Source organism: Magnolia sinica, chromosome 2 (genome assembly GCF_029962835.1).
Source record: "Magnolia sinica isolate HGM2019 chromosome 2, MsV1, whole genome shotgun sequence".
Lineage (NCBI taxonomy): Eukaryota > Viridiplantae > Streptophyta > Magnoliopsida > Magnoliales > Magnoliaceae > Magnolia > Magnolia sinica.
Genome location: NC_080574.1, coordinates 77901596 through 77923163, shown reverse-complemented (window position 1 = coordinate 77923163; position 21568 = coordinate 77901596). Strand labels below are relative to the sequence as shown.

Here is a 21568-nt window from a genome sequence, read left to right as displayed (position 1 = left end):
GCTGTAACATACTCATAATCGGCATCAATAACCAGCACCGACAATCGGCATCGACAATGTGGACATTTAACTAACATTGCCCCCAAGGAGTGGCCCACATAGAGCCTATCATATAGTGGACCCATGGCCTCACACAAGGGCCAATACACATCATGATGAGCCTCATATAGGTATCGACAATCGGCCTCAGTAATCGAAATCGGCCTCAACAATCGGAATTGACCTATACAAGAAGCCTCGACAATCGGAATCGGCCTATACAATCGGCCTCGACAAATCAGAATCGATACTCGGCCTCGACAAATCGAAATCGATACTCGGCCTCGACAATTGAAATCGGCTTATACAATTGGCCTCGACAATCGGAATCGACCTCGATACTTGGCCTCGACAATCGAAATCGGCAAATCGGTCACATCAATCAGAATCGGCAAATCGGTCACATCAATCAAAATCGGTAAATCGGTCACGTCAATCGGAATCGGCAATCGGTCATAACGATCGGAATTGATCGATAATCAAAATCGACAAATCGGTCACGTCAATCAAAATTGGCAATCAGCTACGATAATCGGATCGATCGATAATCAGAATCGGTAAATCGGTCATGACAATCAGAGCCACGACAATCGGGATCGATCGATAATCAGAATCGGCAAATCGGTCATGACAATCAGAGCCACGACAATCGGGATCGATCGATAATCAGAATCGGCAAATCGGTCATGTCAATCGGAATCGGCAATCAATCACGACAATCGGGATTGATAGATATTCAAAATTAGCAAATCGGTCATGACAATCGGGATCGATCGATAATCAGAGTCGGTAAATCGATCACAACAATTGGGATCGGCAATCGGCTACGACAATCGGGATTGATCGATAATTAGAATCGGCAAATCGATCACGACAATCGGAATTGGCAATCCGCTACAACAATCGTGATTGATCGATAATCAGAATTGGTAAATCGATCACGACAATCGGAGCCACGACAATCGGGATCGATCGATAATCAAAATTGGCAAATCGGTCATGTCAATCGGAACCGGCAATCGGTCATGACAATCGAAATCGATTGATAATCAGAATCGGTAAATCGGTTACGACAATCGAAATCGATCGATAATCAGAATTGGTAAATCGGTCACGTCAATCGGAATTTACACTCAGTCACGACAATCGAAATCGACTTGACAGTCGGCACCAATGATCGGTATCGACAATTGGCACCGATAATCTGCATCGATAATCGGTACTGACAATCAGAATCGATAATCGACACCGACAACCAGTACATAAACAAGGCGGGGTCTATAGATGAACGGCCGATCAACCCTAATATAAAGATCGGCCCTCGGCCGTGGTTATATCAAATCCAGTAGCACGGAGCCATCCGTCCATGGTGAATGAGGCCCACTGATTAGGGTTAACCCACAAGTGAATGATGAGAATGAGACTATCAAGGCCTAAGGGAAGATCACAATGTGGGCATTCAACCATCAGTGCTCCCAACGAGTGACCCGCATAGGGTTAAATATATAGTGGGCCCATGGCCTCACACGAAGGCCTAATACACATCGCAATGGACCTCATACAAGGGCTACATACATATCACTATGGGCCGCATAAAATGGACCTTGAATACCTCACAATGGGCCTCACTCATGGGCCTCGAATACATCACATTGGGCCTCGAATACATCACATTGGGCCCGCCCATGGGCCTCGAATACATCACGTGAGCCGCATCAATGGGCCCTATAAACAACATGCTAGGCCTGAAAGCTGATAGACGGCAAGGACAAAACATACATATCATGGTGGGCCTCAAAATAATCTGTAAACAGGGTGGACACGTACATCAAAGGTGGGTCCCACACACGTGGCCCACCAGAGATTGAATCTACCTCACGTCCTGATGGACGGTGTGTATACAACAAATACAATAAGGTAGGGCCCACCGCTGTTGGATGATGTGGCAGGTGGATCTCACAGATGGATAGTAAGGATAAAGCACTTACATCATGGCGGTCCGTCAGACGGACGACGCAGATGAAACATTCACATCATGTGGGTCTCACACCCATCAAATGGATGGACAGCGATGATAGAACCCATACATCGAGGTGGATCCACGTCCAGGAAGGAATGAGCGGGTGGGATGTAAAACATGTAGGTCCCACACACAAAAGGATGGTTTGGATTAACAAATACCGTGTGATGGGGCCCACGACACTTGCTGACGTGAATACAGGTGGGACCCATAGAACTTGCAGACGTCAATACAGCAGCTATGTTGCTTGTCCAGCAGATGGACGGTATGGATGCCACATATACGTCAATGGTGGGTCCCACCGATATACAGTGTGGATGAAATCCATACGACAGGCAGTGGATCCACGTCCAGCACTGGACGACTTGGATTAAGATAATTACATCACAATGGTCCAACGTCCAGATGCTAGACTGGACGGACGACGTAGATGACGGCTAGATGCAGAATACATAAATCAAGGTGGGCCTCCCCCTCACACGTGCAGCACATGTGGGGGTGGTCCCACACATTGCTAAAATAGATGGACTACGTGGAGAATACATACATCATGGTAGGGCGTCCAGGTGATGGACGGCCTGAGAATAAAACACATATGTCATAGGTAGGCTCCACCATCCAGACCCCTGGACGGTGGATGGCATGGATTGAAGCATATACCTCGTAGGTGGGTCCACACGTGTGGGACCCACCAGCTTCTGATAAAGCTAATATTTGTATTTTCTTCTTCATCCATCCAGCGTCCTAGGCATCCAGTGGACGAACGGCCTGGATGGAATGCTTCAAGGTGGCCTCGCGTCCCTCGTCTGGACGGATGGCTTGGATTAAACGCTACAAGGTGGGCCCCACGTGCATGTGGCCCACCTGGTTTTGGATCAAACTAATATCTGTGTTCTCCTTTCAACCGGTCTAGCTGCAGACTGCTACTACTCATTGCCACTGTATCTGCCCCAATCAGGGTTCATGATCTCACCAAATGGACGGTCTGAAGATGGATGGTGAGGATTATACTACATACATCAAGGTGGGGTCCACACAGGTGGCCCGCTAGCTTGGCAAATCAAGCGAATATTTGTCTTTCCCTTTGTTTGGGCTTATGTGACCGGCCGGTCACACAGGCCACAACTAGGCACGAAGGTGGGCTCAACGGTGGACAGCAATGCTGTCCCATGGTCTAGGCAGCGTGGATAAAACCCATTTATCATGGCTGGGGTCCACACATCCCACGTGGCTAGACGGTGGACCCAACACATCAGGTGAGTCCCAAGTGAGTGGGCCACCCTACGATCAAGCTGACATTTATATTTTCCCTTCATCTTCACCGGTCAGCAGCTAGGTGGGCGGCCACTGCTGCTGGACAGTGGGCGGCCCATGGCCGGACAGCGTTGATGCTTATATTTCGGTGGGGTCCACAACATATGGGGGAGAGAGAGAGAGAGAGAGAGAGTAGCGGAGGGACCCTGCCACTATGGGCCCCTCACACAAATCATACATCAAGATGGGTCCCACCATGTGTGGGCCCTCAAATCACAAAATCAAACAATAAAGATCACCCACCTAAGATCTCCTCTTCTTTCTTCTGCCAATGCGATCTAGAGCTCGAATGGGTGTGATTCAACGGTTGAGATTGGCTTTGAAGGATTGGATTAGATGGTAGGGAGTGGGCCACACAAAGCTCCTCCCATAGAGAGCCATGGACGTGGGGTGCTCTCATGGTGCTTGGGAGAGAAAAATGAGAGAGAGAGAGAGAGGATGTAAGAAAGAGAGGGATGGGTGAGTAATGGGGTGAGTGATGGGTGTACTTGAAAAGGATGGGTGGAGAGAGGGAGAGTTGTCTTTGGGTTGCTTTTTGGGTAAGGTGACATGTACTTGATTGATTTGACCTATTGTAGAGATTCTTTCGGTATTGCAACACGCGGCATTTTCCTCTAACTGAACGCGGGCCCACATCTCCTGGACCAGGTCTCGCCTTGGCGGGTAATATACGGCGTTGGAACCACGGCGACGGCGCGGTCGCAAAGGTATAAGTTTCGAGTCGATCAGACTCTGATATACGGGACACGACTCACGATCGCGTGCAAACGCCAATAACAGATTGTGGGTCGCCGAAATTCGACCGAGAAGACCGTGGAAGCTTACGGAACGGTACGGTTAGGATACAGATCTTACAAGTACGGGAAGAGGTGGTTCCACCACCCATCAGGAGAAATCCATCAAGAGATTACATATTACCATTGAGATACAGATATGACTCAAATGTTATGCTTACCCTCATTACAAATGATGGGGATTCGTCTACTTTTCAAGAAGTATTAGAAGACACGGATGTTGAAAAATAGATGACAGTAATGTATGATGAGATTGAGTCTCTGTACAAGAATGAAACGTGTGAGTTGGTAGAGCTACCCATTAGGAGGAAAGTGATTGGGTGCAAGTGAATTTTCTGCAAGAAAATGAATATGTACAAGGCGAGATTGGTTGCAATGGGCTATACTAAAAAAGAAGGTGTCAACTTCAGTAAGATATTTGCACCTGTGGTCAAGTAAGTATCTATCATATTCGTATCGGCGTTGGTTACCTAATATAATATATAATTGGAATAGTTAGATATAAAAACTAAGTTTTTACATAGGGAAATAAAAGAGTAGATCTATACGAAGAAACCTGAAAGGTTCGAGGTACATGGAGAAGAGAATAAAGTTTATAGGTTAAAGAGATCATTGTACGGCTTCAAACAATCACTTAGGTAGTGGTACAAAAATTTTGATTCTTTTGTGTTGAGCCAATGATTTGTCAAAAGTGAATTCGATCATTGTATTTACTTTATATCACTAAATGATGGGGAATTCATTATTCTAGTGTTGTATGTTGATGATGTGTTTATCGTCAACCATAGCATGTCTAAAATCAACATATTAAAGGCTCAGTTATTCAGGACATTCAAGATGAAAGATCTGAGGGCGGTAAAAAGGATTCTTGCTATCAATTTACACAGATATAAGGAAAGGAGTAGGTTATGATTGTCTCAGGAAAAATATCTTGAGAAGGTCTTGGTCTTGTTTAGGCTTAAAAATGTTAAATCGGTTAGCACACCGCACATTGCTCACTTTCGATTTTCTTCGGAACAATGTCCTACATCAGATGAAGAAAAATGGTATACGTCTCCTGTGTCCCACTCGAGCGCGGTTAGTAGTCTTATGTACGTCATGATCTATATTAGACCAAACATTTCACATATAGTGAATATTATGATCAGATACATGTCAAACCTTAGTAAGCAACACCGGGAGACAGTGAAATAATTACTTCATTACATACAAGGTATGACGGACTACGTAATGACATTTGAAAAATCTGATGAGAGACTTGTAGGTTATTTGGATGTGAATTATGTTGGTAATGTGGACAATAGAAGATCGACTTCCAGTTACTTGTTTGTATTATCAGGTAGAGCGATTAATTGCAGTCAAATCTTCAATCTATGGTTGTACTTTCCACAACAAAAGCTAAATATATGGTAATGATGGAAGCATTCAAGGAAGCTGTTTGGTTGAAAGAGATGATGAATGAGTTAGGGCTTCAATAAGAACTCGTGCTTATGCATTGTGACAACGAAAAGCGTGATCGATTTGGCGAAGAACTCATTGTACCATTTCCAGATCAAACACATTGATGTGCATCATCGTTTTTTTTTACAGATGCCAGAGGAAGGCGGTGTTACTATTGAGAAGATTCACGCTGGTGAGAATCCGGTGGACATGCTTACGAAGGTGGTTGTTACAAATAAGTTAAGGTTTTGCTCAACTTCTTTAGGCTTAGAAAAGAAAAAATAAAGACAGTGTGCATAAGAAATGATGATGATGGTGCTACTATGAAAAAGAGTATAGATGGTGACAACAACTTGGAGTAGTAGATATGGAAGATTAAAGACATGGCGGAGATTGTTGATTGAGTGCCTTTAATTAGGTAGATAATGGTTATCCAGTCAGCCAAGTTCTATATCAATTGACCGAGTTTTGTGTCAGTTGACTGACAAACTCTATTCTTCTACCAGTCGATCGAGGTTCATTTCGATTGACTGATAGTCCTTGTTGATATCTCAGTCAACCGAAAGCCCAGTTGGGTTGACCGACGAAATGTGTAAGTGCAAGTTTTGTTTCTAATTACGTACTAAAGTCTTTATAAGCCTTTGTAATACGTGATTAAGGGTTAAAAAAATGAGTGCTTAATGCAGAGAAATTTGAACGAAATCTACAGTTTCGAATTTGTAAGTTGCCTCATCTCTTGTAACTTTCTAATTATAGTAGATTGTTTGTCACTTAGTGCCGTGGTTTTTTACCGCAAGGGTTTTTCCATATAAAATCTGTGTATTCTCTGTTGTTGCTTAGATTTTCATTCTCTATTCCATTGTTTGATTTTGCTTGATGTTTCTTTCGTGCCAGACAAGTCGTGTTAGGGCTTGTTGCGTTCCCAATGTTTATAAGATGATTCCCACTAGGGTGAAGGGAAAATACAAATATAAGCCTAATCCACAACTTTTGTGGGTTCCAAGATGGTTTTGAAGTTGTGCATTCAATCCCCACTGGGTCTATGATATAGTCGGCTTGAGTTTTCGATCTACCTTATTAATGCACTCATGTCCTAACATGAGCTACTGAAATGGATGGACTGAGTAGATGCACATGGACATTGATGTTAACCTCACGAAGCTTTGGGTTATAAGGAGTCCCTATGAAATTGGCGTCCTAAAAATGGGTCGAGAATGGTACAACCATTGGATCACCCTACCAGTGGTGACCACTCTCTCCTTCATCTTGAAGGAGTTATTTAATACTTTGAAAAAGTATGATGGAAGATACCCACAGGGTCATAAATAGTAAATGTGGCATTACACTAACAAAATTGTGAGACTCACTGTAATGCCCTGAATTCCGAGGGTTGAGCAACGCTCAACTCCCGAGGTCCAGTGCATCACTTATGCAACATGGATAATGATTTTTAGATGTGGTCCATATTAACGTATTAAACATGAGTGGGATTACACTAAAACAACATATTATACTCTAGAGATAAATAAAATTTAGCAAGCGGAAGACTGAAACACACACACACACACATACACACACACACACATATATAAAAGTATGTAAGGGTGTTGCAACCTCCAGAGTATGAGTATGATACCAAGCTGAATATAAACATGTATTGTTTCAAAGTTTACAAAATATCAAAATGTACATGTCCAACTAATCCATGTATCCCTGTAATCCAATCGAATCAGCACAAGGTCTACATAAACCCGCCTGATAGCTAAACATAGGAGAATTCCTCCTCCTCATCTATGAAGTTCATTTTAGCTGCATAGACTTCGTCCTTACCTGCAACTACAATAGAGTCTAGTTGGTGTTTTAAAACACTGTCCTAGAGTGAGAGTGAGTGATCAACTCAGTAGTACTATAAGACAAAGGTTAACTTGTTATCAATTCAATCAAGCAGTAATGATAGCAATACAACAATTACTTCCTAACTACTCTTGTTAATGCAGGAATGGTGTGCAGTAATGATGCATGCCCTTGCACAAAGCTCCCTCAAAAGTGACTCTAACAACCAAGTTCGCACATGACAAACTCCCTAAAGGTGCAACTTCCTCGTCAGAGTACATGCAATGCGGTGCATGGTTGTGTTAGCCGAATACTTAATTAGGCTTATTCATACAGCAAATTTGGAAAGCTAAGGTACCTCCCTTTACATCATTAACTCAAACGGAGATCCATCTAAGGTCGTCAATCCTAGTTAATCATATATGGTAAGCAAGTTGTAGGGCATCACCCCTAATAAAAAGCAGTGGATAGGCAAATTCAAAAATAGTTTATGCTCACAGTCACTACAGGGATGCTCGTCACCTCAGGTAGGCCGACAGCTCGAATACGGTGTCCCATACTACCATATTTGGCTCACTAGTTTAGGTTGCTCACTGGTCACTACGAGGAGGCTCGTCACCCCAGCATAGGCCAACAACTCGACCACGGTATCCCATACCACCAGCTCAGCTCATGAGTCTTAGTGGATCATGGTACCATAGTTGAAACGGGCTTTTACATTAGTAAGTGGTAACTTAGATTCAAGCAGTAATGTCTATACATGGTAAATACATAATAGGCTAATCGATTTGTTTGGTAAGTTTGATTGGTACGAGTATAAGTTGACTTGATCGACATGGAGCACGTAAGCACCCCTTGTGGCTTAACCGCTATCGATAATTGCCATGCGACACGGATTCGTCGAGTTACCCAATGTGGTAAGACTAATTCAGCCACCTGTACAAGGATTGTTACTGATTGCTTGAGCCACGTTGTAGCCCCAATATTACTCAGATGTAATAGGTAGACACATGTGATAATCATATCAGCATTTAACAAACAATCTAAATACAACCCTCATTTGAGCATTTTATCAAACACATTGAACATGTCACCAAGCACTTGCATTTTATCCATAAATTACGTAGCAGCAAATATGATTACATAAAAGAAACTATATATATGATTAAGGTAATTGAGAATCCTATCTTAAACACTTAATAAATACAAATCATCAACATTTTCTCATTCAGACATTTTATCAAACACTTAAGTTACACTTCACTAAATATATAGACTAAATTAGTTACGACATATATTGTGGCAATTCCTTACATAAAGAGATCATTATACATACGACAAACATGAATCCTAGGTTAACAGTCATGGCAAGCATAAAACACAATTTCATGTTTATTCAAACATTTCAACAAACACATGGGATGCATCTTATATTCAACATGGTTCACACATGTATAATATATAAAAAACGTTGTATCTAAGACAATATAACAGCAATCAAGTCAGACATAAATCATTAGCTGACATTGAAAGTATTGAAAACCATAACCTAAACGTTTACAGTCCGCACGTTTCGTCGGAATACTCGATTCGGACGCGGTTCGAATCTTACGTTCCCGAAAACGGAACAACGGGCACCTAAGGAATGAAATAGGTTAGCTATTTCGTTGATTACTCTATTTGGATTCTTAAATCAAGATTAGGGTTAGGATTTCTTATCCAAATCGTAGTTGGAATGATTCGTGTAGCGATGGTGGGGAGGTGAAACAGCACGTGGAGTCGTGGGAAAGAATCCTAACAACAATCTTCCTATTTCTCTCTTCTCTCCTTACTCTTTTCACTTATTTTCTCTCTTCTCTCCTAGGGTTAGAGAAATTCGTATGGAATGGAAATGAAGTGGTTTAAGGGCTTTATATAGGCCTAGAACTGGTGTAAATGGCCCCAAGGCCATGGTATACCTAATTTACATCCAAAAGGCGACTGTTTCTGACGAATGGGGTTCACATAGAGGTTCACTACTCACTTACAGCGTAGGGTAAATTCCCTGACAATGGATCTATGCCAAGATGTGGTTTCAACGTGATTGGATCGGCTGATCGATCGTGAAGGACCTGTATCAGATCAATGGTCGTTGTCACTCGATCAGGGCCACAAGTATACAGATATGTGCAAGAAAAATTTCCTGATCCATGGGTGAAGTTCGGTCAGAAACTGACGGTCTGAAATCTTCAATTTCGCCCGCAAGCCAATGGCCCAATTTACTTAAGTTTCATTACATTTTGCAAAGGTATTCGCGTTTCTCACACACTTTGCTTAGGGCTCAAGTTATGCATTTTTGGACACTATTTGGGCTCGATTCCCACGATGGTTGTCAAGCCCAATAGATGGTCATAACCCTATAGTTTCGAGGTCATCGGACTTTCGACGTGTGGTCCAGGTCCGATACGTAGTTTCAATGTGCTCCCAAGAGCAACAGGCTTTTGAGATTTTTCCCTAGGTCTTTATGCTGTGCTGAGTTGGGTCTTACCATTTGTATAAATAGTGGTTCAAGCTAAATCCATCGATTAATTTAGTTTAGTACTTAATTAATTTTCATCTAATTTCTATAGAATACGGTCCGTAGGGATTTCTGCCTGAGGTGGTACTTGGGTCTTTGTACGGATTTTTCTAAGATGTTACACTCACTGTCCCAATTTCACAATCCCAAAGTCAGTTAATTGAGAAATTCTAACATTTGATTCACATGGATAAGTTTGTTGAAATGCGATCATTGGATATTTTCATTTTTAACCAGTACAATATTTTCCACCAATCTAATCAAATAAGTGTAACTTTTGGTTCATGACACCATTCCAATTCAATCAAACATGAGACCACTTGTTTTAACAAACGACTGATTTTCAGTCAAACATGAGCGATTAGGATAATATCGGGCCTGCCAGGGTCATATTTGACTTGAGTTTAATTGAATGCTTATGACCCTAAGCATCAAATCAGCTATAGGATCAGACTTGTGATAGCTGACCTGACCGTCAAGCCACCAATGTGCAACGATCAAACGATTTAAAAGGGGAGGGTTAGTCCTTCCTGATGAGATATTTTTGCCTTGAGGTAAGGTGTTTTCTTTCAACGGTGATCGTGGTTCTCAGGCTTCTTATTAATATAATAATGGACGATTAAAATTAAAAAATAAAGGTTGGATTGCCATTTTTATTGATTTAGAATTAAGATCAATATAATCAGCAAGAACACAAAACAAACAGCGATAACATAAAATAAGCAGAGAAAATTAAAAGAAAGATTACCTGTGATTATCTATGTGAATAAACAATCAATGTGAATGTCTAGTAGGAGGTGACTGGTGTGATCTTCTAAGTATGAACTGGGTTGATCGAGGATCTGACGACGGAGGTTGTGGATATTTATACTGCTCTTAGACTTACTGCATTGATAACGTTGGACAATGACAAAAATAAGATATACTAAACTCCAAACTTTTTTGTGGCAAGGGATTGGTAGAAGTGGATGACTTAAAGTTAAAACTAAGATAAAACAGTGTTGCACTATGATAGAGATTATATGTGATAGTTTGGTTCGCCCCTCGAGCTCTTTATTTGGTGATTCTAATATATAGACTTGGAAGAGTGATAATTATATTCAGGTTTCCTTGCCAATCCATGTTTTATCTTTGAAGATTATGGGATTGTATCCCGGTTGGACTTGGATTCCTCATTGCATCTCTCAATTTCCTTCTAATTTAGGATGAAGTCGCTTTTCGAACCTTCGTAGTCGTCATAAAAACACTGATCATCTTTGGGAAGTTTCCCTTTTAGGCATGATCTTGTGAGATGACCTTATTGTGCATATCTCTATTACAAAAGATCCGATATCAATGGGCTTTATAAGCTTATCGAGCACATTGTTCACCCACATGTGCCACTCGTGCGAAGACTACGTGTCCTTCTCACAATGTCTCACTTTTCTAGATTGTAAACATGTGTACGAGTCTAAGCTGTTTTGCTTTTGGTAAGTGACATGTTACCGAAGGAAGTAGGGTCCGAAGATATCTACGAGACGCGAATAAGATTTCGTTTGCCATTCATACGTAATGCTGACACGTGACGATATTTTATTAGTCTATATAGACTCTACTTGGACAAGTGTAAATAGATATATTTGAAATTCATTTTATTTAACTTATTTGTATACCTTTTATGCATTTTCTAAGGCCCTATTTGGTTTTCCAATTTCCTATGAGATGCGAATTAAATGATCCATTATTATCATTTTTTATTATTTGTTTAACATGAATTATAGTTTGTAATTCAAAAGTCAAATACACATTTTTTACATTAGAAATCTACCTTTTTTACGGTAAATTTTAGGTCGAAACAAAATATAGCAAAATCATCCTGGTAATAGTCAATATAAATGATGTCACCACGTACTTATAAGAGTAAATAATTATTATTCATTTACAATAATTTATAAGTTTACGATGATTTATAAGTGTAATTGAAAAATCAATCAAACCTTAATCAACTTTTAAGTGTATGCATATAATTCAATACATTTACGGAGGAGTCTGAATATTTTTTAAAAAATTTGGAGGTTATATGAGTAGATCACGTGTTACCTCACGTGGCCTGGTAGTGGGTATTTACTCGAACGTAGGTTTCACGCTGATGGATGTATTATATATTCACATCATTCATCAGTTTTTCCAACTCATTTTAAAGCATTGTCCTTAAGATGAAGTAATCCAAATCTAGAAGTGGATTACACCACAGGAAACAGTCACTGAACGCCCACCATAAAATCTTCTCAAGTCCACCGTCATTTTTATTTGCCATATTGATAAGGCCGCATTGCTACGAATGAAAGAGAAAACACAAATATTGATTCAAAACTGAAGTTTTTTAACGATGGAAATACAATCGGTCTGTCTGATCGACTTGAGATTTGTATCAGCAACTTTTATTTTTACCATGCTATTAAAATGAGCCGAGAAAGAACTGATGGATGGAGTGGATATACAACCCATACATCAAGGTCGTCCTCGGAAACACCCTCTAACGTGTTAACCTGATACACCTAATCCGCTCGCTTTATATGATACTCAGCAGCGCACAGAGTTTGATGCACGGGCACTAAGAAATTTTACACGTGGCCTGCATTAACTCAAATTGGACTACTAAATCGTGGAACCACAAAATAATATGTTATAACGATCGTAGCCACTGATTCCTGGACGCTTATTTGTTGAAATCGACACTTGGTTTATTTCTAATCGTCCAACAAAAGTACACCAATCTAATGGTCAGATGTTCAAATAAAATTAACATTTGGTTCATGATGCATCTAAACAAGGATATATAATTTTAACAGATTAATTTAACTTTATTTTATGCCACGTTTGCAATTTTCAAGTGCCTGCATATCATGCATCACAATCTGCCAGAGTATCGAACCCTTTCTCTTCATCTTATTATTTGAAAGCTGAGCTGCAAGGACTGACATGCACTTGTGCGGTCGCAAGACAAATGGCAGCCGCTCTCTCTACCCCACCCAAACCTGCCCTCCTCTACCGTGCGCCGACCGGCGCATCGAACCCCATCCTGGCTCGCCGAACGGCGGTGCAGTCGCTGGCCCAGGCAAAGAAGAAGAAGAAGCGATGTTGGGGTGTGGTCCTCCTCCCACGGCGCAGATTAGCACTGACCAGGACCAAAACGACCACCTTTGCAGGGTCGAGGGCAGACGATTCGGCGCCGTTCGAGATGTCGGTGGAGAACGCCATGAAGGTTCTTGGTGTGGCGGAAGGAGCGTCCTTCGATGACATCCTTCGCGCCAAGAACTCGATCCTCGCCTCCTGCAAGGACGACCAGGACGCCGTGGCGCAGGTTAGTCATCCTTCACTCACACTATCTCCTTTCTATCTTTTCAATAATTTATTTTTAAAATTTTAGAAAAATTTTGATACTCTGGCAGTGTGTGATGGTTGATGGGTAGGCAATCAGAAATTAGTTAGGACTTGCCTACACAGCATACAAGTAGGTTTAAATATACTGTTAAAATGCATGGTAAACCAAGAGCTGTGGTTATTTGATCACCTGACTGTCAGAATGGTGGACATTTATTGGACAGTTAAAAAATGGAAAATATCCAATGTTCCTATTTAAACAAAAAAAAAAAAAAACCCCAAGTGTTCACGAATTAGAGGTTATGATCATTCAAAGAATCTGATTTTGGGACGCTGACTCTGTGACAGTGGGTTCCACAAATTAGGTGGTTTAATTTGAGTTGATCTATGCCACATATACTTTTTCTGAGTGCCTGTGTATCAAGCATCATATGCCGTTTGATTATCATATAACTGCCCCTTTTCACTTCTTTGTGAAAATGGATCTAAACTAACTATGGTGTGAGTTTTGCTTCATTGATTGGGGTGTTAGCAAAACATCTACAGCACAATGCATGTGGTGCACATTTTCTGCTGATCCGAACCGTTCATACCTCAAGCCCGTTCATGGATGGAGCACACCCTATTAATCGCCATTTGGTGGTGGTCTTCTAATGGATGATTAAATGGAAAACAATAAAAATCTGAATTTAGCAGGCAGAATTAGATAGTGAAGATCCTTTGAGCAGTGTTTTTTTTTTTTGGGTTATGGTGCATCTACCTTCCACCATACACATGGCCTGGGGGATGGTGAATTGGGACTGTACATACAGTGGCCCATGGTGTATATGCCCCACAATTCAAAAACCACACTAGGAGGTTAATCCTATCTCCAAGTGTAGACCAGTAATGATGAGGACATTATGCACACGCACGCCCGCACACCACCACCTCTACGCACGTACGTATGTAGAAGGAGGACCCCACCATCGGTTTGGCTCGATGACGACGTCCAGGGAGGGCCTCCTAGCTAGAAGACAAGTTTTGGTTCCAAAAAGTGGGCCTGATAGTCAAGAAAAGCCCATCATGGGATCTCACGATCGTAGTTCACTCATTGGATTGATTTCATATTTTAGGTTTTGCTTATTGTTATTATTTAAAGCATCGTGAATGTTTTAGATTTCTTTGTTTGGTTTTTATTTTAGTTTACTTCATCTCCAAGTAATAGGTTGCGCACATGGTGCGAGTTTTTGGGGTATAGGGTTTTCCCTATAAATAGGCATCCCTTGTAATTCTTTGGATATTGAAGTTTAATACAAATTCCTGCTTTATTTTTCTGCTCTCTTCGTGAGTTGTGGAAGAATTCAAAAGTGGGTGCGAAGCCCTCCCTTTGCAAAGGGCTAATTACCGTGGTGCGAAGCTACATCGATCCCGATTCACCCCCTTCCTCCATCATCTCTCTCTCTTTTTTTTTTTTTTATCTTCCACCACCATCCGTACTTCGAATTCATCCTTTCTTGCATCAGCTTTCTCTATTACAACAGGTTTTCAGATTTCGGCCCGCGGGAGGGCTGAAACTTCAGCGAAGCACCACGCACAAGCCATAGCTCGGATCAACCCGAAACTTCAGAGTTTTGGAGCATCCCCTGGCCGACCAGGGCCAAGGAGAGCTTTTCTGCAAACGACGCCCCCTCGCACGTGTGAGCGCCGCAGGCCTGCTGTCCATACGCGGGATCGTCTTTTGGCTCAGGTTTTTATTCTCTTTTATCCTCTCATAGCTGTTTTTTTTCATGAATCCTAACCTTAGATTACGTTTTCCCTAAGTTATTTGCCAATTTTCTCACCCTAGGGTTCCTTGAATTAAGATTGGGGAATCCCTTGGATTAGGGACTGATTCTTATGCATGTGTGATTGATTTCGATTTCCCTTTGAGTATTGTTTGGTTCATAATTTTCATTGATCCAGCCTAACGTATGTAGGCCTGGACCCGCATAGATTCCCCTTTAATTGAATGTTTGGATTTTCATGTGGGATGTAGAATTTGTGTGATTGTTTCTGAATTGGTGTGATCTAAGCCTGAAATCTTGCATATCATATTTAAATTCATGTTCTGCATCAAATTTGGTATCGGAGCTTAGGGTTCTTATAGGGAAATGCATTACATGTTTAGGATTTAGTTGTTTATGTCCATTACGCATCAATTCTCATTATATATGGCTTTTTAGAGGTCCATAAACCCTGACATAAGCTGCTGAAATTTTCTATTATCCCCTTATTTGAATTATTTTAGAAATTAACTTAGCTTTCTATTTTTAGGTTTAGAAACTTTCTTAATCTGTTTTTTAGAAACTAATTTCCTTTCCTTCTTTTTTAGAAACTAGTTTACTTTCCTTTTTCTTTTTAGAAACTAACTTACTTTCTATTCTTAGAAACTTTCCTTTTTCTTTTTTTAGAAACTAGGTTGTTTTTTTAGAAACTTTCCTAATTTGGTTTTTTTTTTTTAATAGAAACTTTCCTAATTTGTTTTTTTTGTTTTTTTAGAAACTAGATTGCTTTTTTTAAAACTTTCCTAATTTGTTTTTAAAAATTTTCCTTTTTTTGTTTTAAAAAATAGGTTGCTTTTTTAGAAACTTTCCTAATTTGTTTTTAAAAACTTTCCTTTTTCGTTTTTAGAAACTAGGTTGTTTCTTTAAAAAAAAAAAAACTTTCTTATCTTTTGACAACTATATAGCTGAATTTTAGTAACGGTGTGTAGTCTCCGTCATATAGAGTCTCGTAGGGTCATTTAGTTTTTAAACGCATATAGTTGTCATAGCAGGTCCTTAGGTTGAGCAAGTCAGTGTATGCCCACACGTACGGGTCGTGGTTTCGGTTTGCACCCCACACTAAACATGGAGCAACTGCAAGAAGCAGTGGCCAAGTTAGCCCAGCAGGTTGAGTCCTTGAATAAGCATTGGAAACAACGCATAGATAAACGCTTCGAAGAAATAGAGGCCTCCTTCGGGGCAAACCCCACCACTGGGGAGGATGCGCAATCTCAGACAGTTGGTCAGGAGGTTAAACCAAAGAATGGAGGCGACTACGGAGTTGGTCATGGGCGTGTACCTGTGCACCCACCCCGTGAGGGACATCATGATCAATATGACCCAGATGCACAACTCCTCAAGGGAGTTAGGGTAGATGACCCTACATTTGATGGCCACTTAGACCCTAAAGCCTTTCTAGATTGGCTGGCGGATATGGACCACTATTTTGAGTGGTACGATATGTCGGATGCTCGACAAGTCCGATTCGCCAAGATAAAGCTTGAGGCTCAAGCAAAGAGGTTTTGGACGACGGTTGAGCGAAAGAAAGAAAGAGCGAGGGAACTCCCAATAGTCCATTGGGGAGAAATGAAAGAAACGCTGAAAGAGAAGTACCTCTCTTTCTCTTATCGCCTGCAGTTGATTGAGGAGTGGCAGTCTCTTCGACAGGGTTCCATGAGTGTTGCTGACTATATTGAGAAATTCGAAGAGTAGTTGACCCGCTGTGAGGTTGATGAGGACCCCGTACTCACCTTTGCTCATTTTAAAACGGGCCTTCGTCCTGACATTAAGAGAGAATTACTCGCCAAAGACATAGACACTATCGAACAGTTGTATCAAGTAGTGTTGGACGTCGAGCAATATCTCAAAGCGTCTGTGGGAAGGCAGTTTGATTTTTGCGATTCTAGTGCTAAGGCCAATCCCTTTGGGGCTAAACCTAACACTGGATATTAAAACAAACCTTCCAACAATTTACAGCCTAGGTCCAAGGATGATAAGGGTAAAGAAATTGCCGGGTCCAGTTCACGAGGAAGTGGAGCCACTAGGTGTTTTAGGTGTCAGGGGTTTGGTCATTTTGCTCACCAGTGCAGCACGAGAGGGTAGTAAAGTATTCTTTATTGATGGGTAGGTAGAAGTAGTGCCCCCAGAGAGTGATGGCGAAGAGGAATAATATGAGCCTGTAGAGACCCCTAGTGATGAAGAAGAGGGAGCGCAAGAGTCTGTGACCCTCGCAATTGTGCGTTGCGCTTTGGCTCAAGTTAAGAACACTGATGATTGGTGCTGCAACACGATCTTTTACACTTATGCCAAATGTGGAGAAAAGAGTTGTAAATTGATCGTAGATAGTGGTAGTTGTGCCAACGTGGCATCGACTAGCACTGTGAGCTGTTTGGGCTTGAAGTTGGAAGCTCATCCTCAACCCTATAGAGTTTCCTAGGTTGACGAAACCTCCATTCCAGTATCATAATGTTGTCTTGTTCCTATTTAGTTTGTTTCTTATAAAGACACGCTTTGGTGTGATGTTGTTCCCATGGACGTTGGCCATATTATTCTGGGTAGACCGTGGCTCTACGACAGGGATGTCACTATTTTTGGTCGTTCAAATTTGTGTACATTATGGTTTGAGGGCAAGAAGGTCAAGCTAAACCCTTTGCCACCCAAGAGTACGATTGGAAAGGAGTCCACCACACAGAGTGGTGTGAGTGGCTCGAAAGAAGCAAAGGAATCGAAGTCCAAGTCCAAACCGCTCTATATTCTGAATGCCAAAGACTTTGAGCGAAAGACGGAGGCGGACGCGATGGTATACGCCCTCGTGGCCAGGGAAAGTGTACCAGAGGCTAGCGTAGAGTTTCCTACTGAGGCCATTTCGGTAGTACATGAGTTTCGTGATGTATTCCCTGATGATCTACCAAATGAGCTTCCCCCTATGAGGGATATACAGCATGCCATCGATTTAATCCCTGGGGCGACTCTACCAAACCTCCTGCATTACAGAATGAACCCAAAGGAGCATACTGAGTTGAAGAGGCAGATTGATGAGCTCCTAGAGAAGGGTTTCATTCGAGAAAACGTGAGCCCGTGTGCCGTGCCCGTCCTTCTTACACCTAAGAAGGATGACACATGGAGGATGTGTGTTGATAGTAGGGTCATTAACAAAATCACAGTAAAGTATCGGTTTCCCATACCGCGTCTTGATGACATGTTGGATATGATGGCCAATGCTACTATCTTCTCAAAAATTGACCTCAAGAGTGGTTATCACCAAATCCGTGTACGCCTTGGTGATGAGTGGAAGACTACGTTCAAGACAAAGGATGGGCTATATGAGTGGCTAGTTATGCCTTTTGGGTTAAATAATGCCCTAAGCACTTTCATGCGTGTGATGACCCAAGTGTTGAGACCCTTCATGGGGAAGTTCCTGGTCGTATACTTTGATGATATCTTGATTTATAGCATGACTAAGGAGCAACACCTCAACCATTTGAGGCAGGTTTGTGGAATCCTTAGGGCCGAGAAGTTGTACGCCAACCTAAAGAAGTGCGCGTTCTTGTCTAGTAGTGTGATCTTCTTATGTTTTATTGTGTCAGCTGAGGGTGTATGGGCGGATCCCGAGAAGGTCAAGGCCATCGTTAATTGGCCTGAACCCTACAATATTCATGAGGTGCGCAACTTTCATGGCTTAGCCACTTTTTATAGGCGGTTCATTCGAGGCTTCAGTTCCATTGTGGCTCCCATCATGGACTGTATAAAAAAAGGAGAGTTTCAATGGACAAAGGCCGCCTCGAAGGCCTTCAAGGAGATAAAAGTCAAGATGACCGAAGCTCCAGTCACGCCACTTCCAGATTTTTCAAAAGCTTTTGAAGTCGCATGTGACGCGTCAGGAGTCGGCATAAGAGGAGTACTTAGCTAGGAAGGGCACCCTGTCGCCTTTTTTAGTGAGAAACTGAATGAGGCGAAACAAAGATATTCCACCTATGACAAGGAATTTTATGCGGTAGTGCAATCACTACGCCATTGGCGACATTACCTGTTACCGCAAGAATTCGTCTTGTTATCAGATCATGAGGCCTTGAGATACTTGAACTCTCAGAAGAAATTAAGCCCCAGACACGCTAAGTGGGTTCAGTTCCTTTAAGAGTACACTTTTGTGCTTAAGCACAAGGCCGATGTAGAGAATAAGCCTGCCGGCGCATTGAGTCGTCGAGTCGCATTACTCAACTCCATGAGCATTGAAGTTACGGGCCTTGAGCGCATCAAAGAAGAGTATTCTGAGTATCCAGATTTTGGGGTTGTGTATTCGTCTTTATTAGAGAGTCCGTCAGGAGCTAACAATGAGTACTTGATTTTGGACGGATATTTGTTTAAGAGTGACCGCTTGTGCATACCACACACCACCCTTCGCGATTTTCTTGTCTGAGAGTTACATTCAGGAGGGGTTGCGGGTTATTTCAATTGTGACAAGACCATTGCCATAGTGGATGATAGATTTCATAGGCCAAGCCTCAAGCGGGACGTGGCCAAAATTATAGGGCAATGCCGTACTTGTCAACTGGCAAAGCAGAGGAAACAGAATACAAGATTATATACACCTTTGCCAATCCCATTCATCCCTTGGCATGACATCAGTATGGATTTCGTGCTTGGACTTTCGAAGACTATTCGAAAGCATGACTCCATCTTTGTTGTCGTGGACTGTTTCTCTAAAATGGCTCACTTCATTCCTTGTTCTAAGACCTCCGATGCATCTCATGTTGCCAAGCTGTTCTTTAGTGAGGTCGTCAAACTGCATGGGCTACCAAAAACCATAGTGTCTAATCGTGGCGTGAGATTCATGAGTTACTTTTGGAAGACACTATGGCACATGATGAATACTAGGTTCCAATTTTCTTCTGCCTACCACCCTCAAACCGATGGCCAGACTGAGGTGGTTAATAGGAGCCTAGGGAGTTTACTTCGATGTTTAGTGGGGGAGCATACCAGGACATGGGATGCCGTACTACTTATAGCCGAGTTTGCATACAATAGTTTTGTCAATAGGTCCACAGGTCTAAGTCCTTTTGAAGTCGTTACTGGTTACAAGCCTAGGAAGCCTATTGATCTTATCCCCATATCATTGTCCCATAGGCCATCAGAGTCTGCAGAGTCTTTTGCGCATCACATACATTCATTGCATCAAGAAATCAGGCGAAAGATCACTACTAGTAAAGAACATTACAAATTTTCTGCAGACCAACATAGACGTTTCAAAGAGTTCAATATTGGGGACTCTGTAATGGTCCGCATCAGGCCTGAGCGGTACCCTCTAGGGGCCGTTTGTAAGTTACACGCGCGTAGTGTTGGGCCCTTCAAAATTATAAAGCGAAACGGTCTCAATGCGTATGAGGTAGATCTTCCACCTTTCATGGGAATTAGTTCCACATTCAATGTGAATGATTTAGTTGCTTTTTAGGGACCCACTAATACTTTGTCCGGTCCTTTGCCCACCCATCTTGATTCCCCAGACTTACCCTTTGATCCATGACCTCTTCCCGACCTTTCATCCTAGCCTTAACCTCTCATACCTAGTCTTCACACACCCAGAGAGGAAATAGAGGATATCCTGAACCATGAAATAATTTCCACGTCGGATAGCGGGTTGCAGAAATACCTAGTTAAATAGAAGTCACGCCCAGCTTCAGACAGCATGTGGTTCACTGAGGAGGAGCTTCAGAGACTTGATCCTGACATCTTAGAGTGGTTCAGGAGTTTTATTTCGCAGCTGGGGAGAGTTGATGAGGACATTGTGCATACGCAAGCCCGCACACCACCACCCCTATGCAGGTACGTACGCAGGAGGAGGACCCCACCATCGATTTGGCTCGATGACGACGTCCAAGGAGGGCCTCCTAGATAGAAGATAAGTTTTGGTTCAAAAAAGTGGGCCCGATAGTCAAGAAAAGCCCATCATGGGATCTCATGATCGTGGCCCACTCGTCAGATTGATTTCATATTTTAGGTTTTGCTTATTGTTATTATTTAAAACATTGTGAATGCTTTAGATTTCTGTTTGGTTTTTATTTTAGTTTACTTCATCGCCATGTAATAGGTTACGCACATGGTGTGAGTTTTTGGGGTATAGGGTTTTCCCTATAAATAGGCACCCCTTGTAGTTCTTTGGATATTGAAGTTTAATACAAATTCCTGCTTTATTTTTCTGCTCTCTTCGTGAGTTGTGGAGGAATTTAAAAGTGGGTGCGAAGTCCTCCCTTTGCAAAGGGCTAACTACCGTGGTGCGAAGCCACATCGATCCCGATTCACCCCCATCTTCCATCATCTTTTTTTTTTTTAATCTTCCACCACCATCCGTACTTCGAATTCATCCTTTCTTGTATCAGCTTTCTCCATTACAACAGGTTTTCAGATTTCGGTCCGCAGGAGGGCTGAA

The 21568-nt window shown here is 42.0% G+C and overlaps 1 protein-coding gene across 1 annotated transcript in view; it reads left to right on the top strand.

Annotated features, from left to right (window-relative positions):
* Positions 1 to 12948: 12948 nt before the first annotated feature.
* LOC131237208 (protein CHAPERONE-LIKE PROTEIN OF POR1, chloroplastic-like) overlaps positions 12949 to 21568 on the top strand; it is a 63926-nt gene continuing 55306 nt past the window's right edge. The window contains exon 1 of the mRNA XM_058234884.1: positions 12949 to 13340. Coding sequence (XP_058090867.1) covers positions 12984 to 13340 — 357 coding nt within the window. The 5' untranslated portion in view covers positions 12949 to 12983. The remainder of the gene's footprint in view (positions 13341 to 21568) is intronic.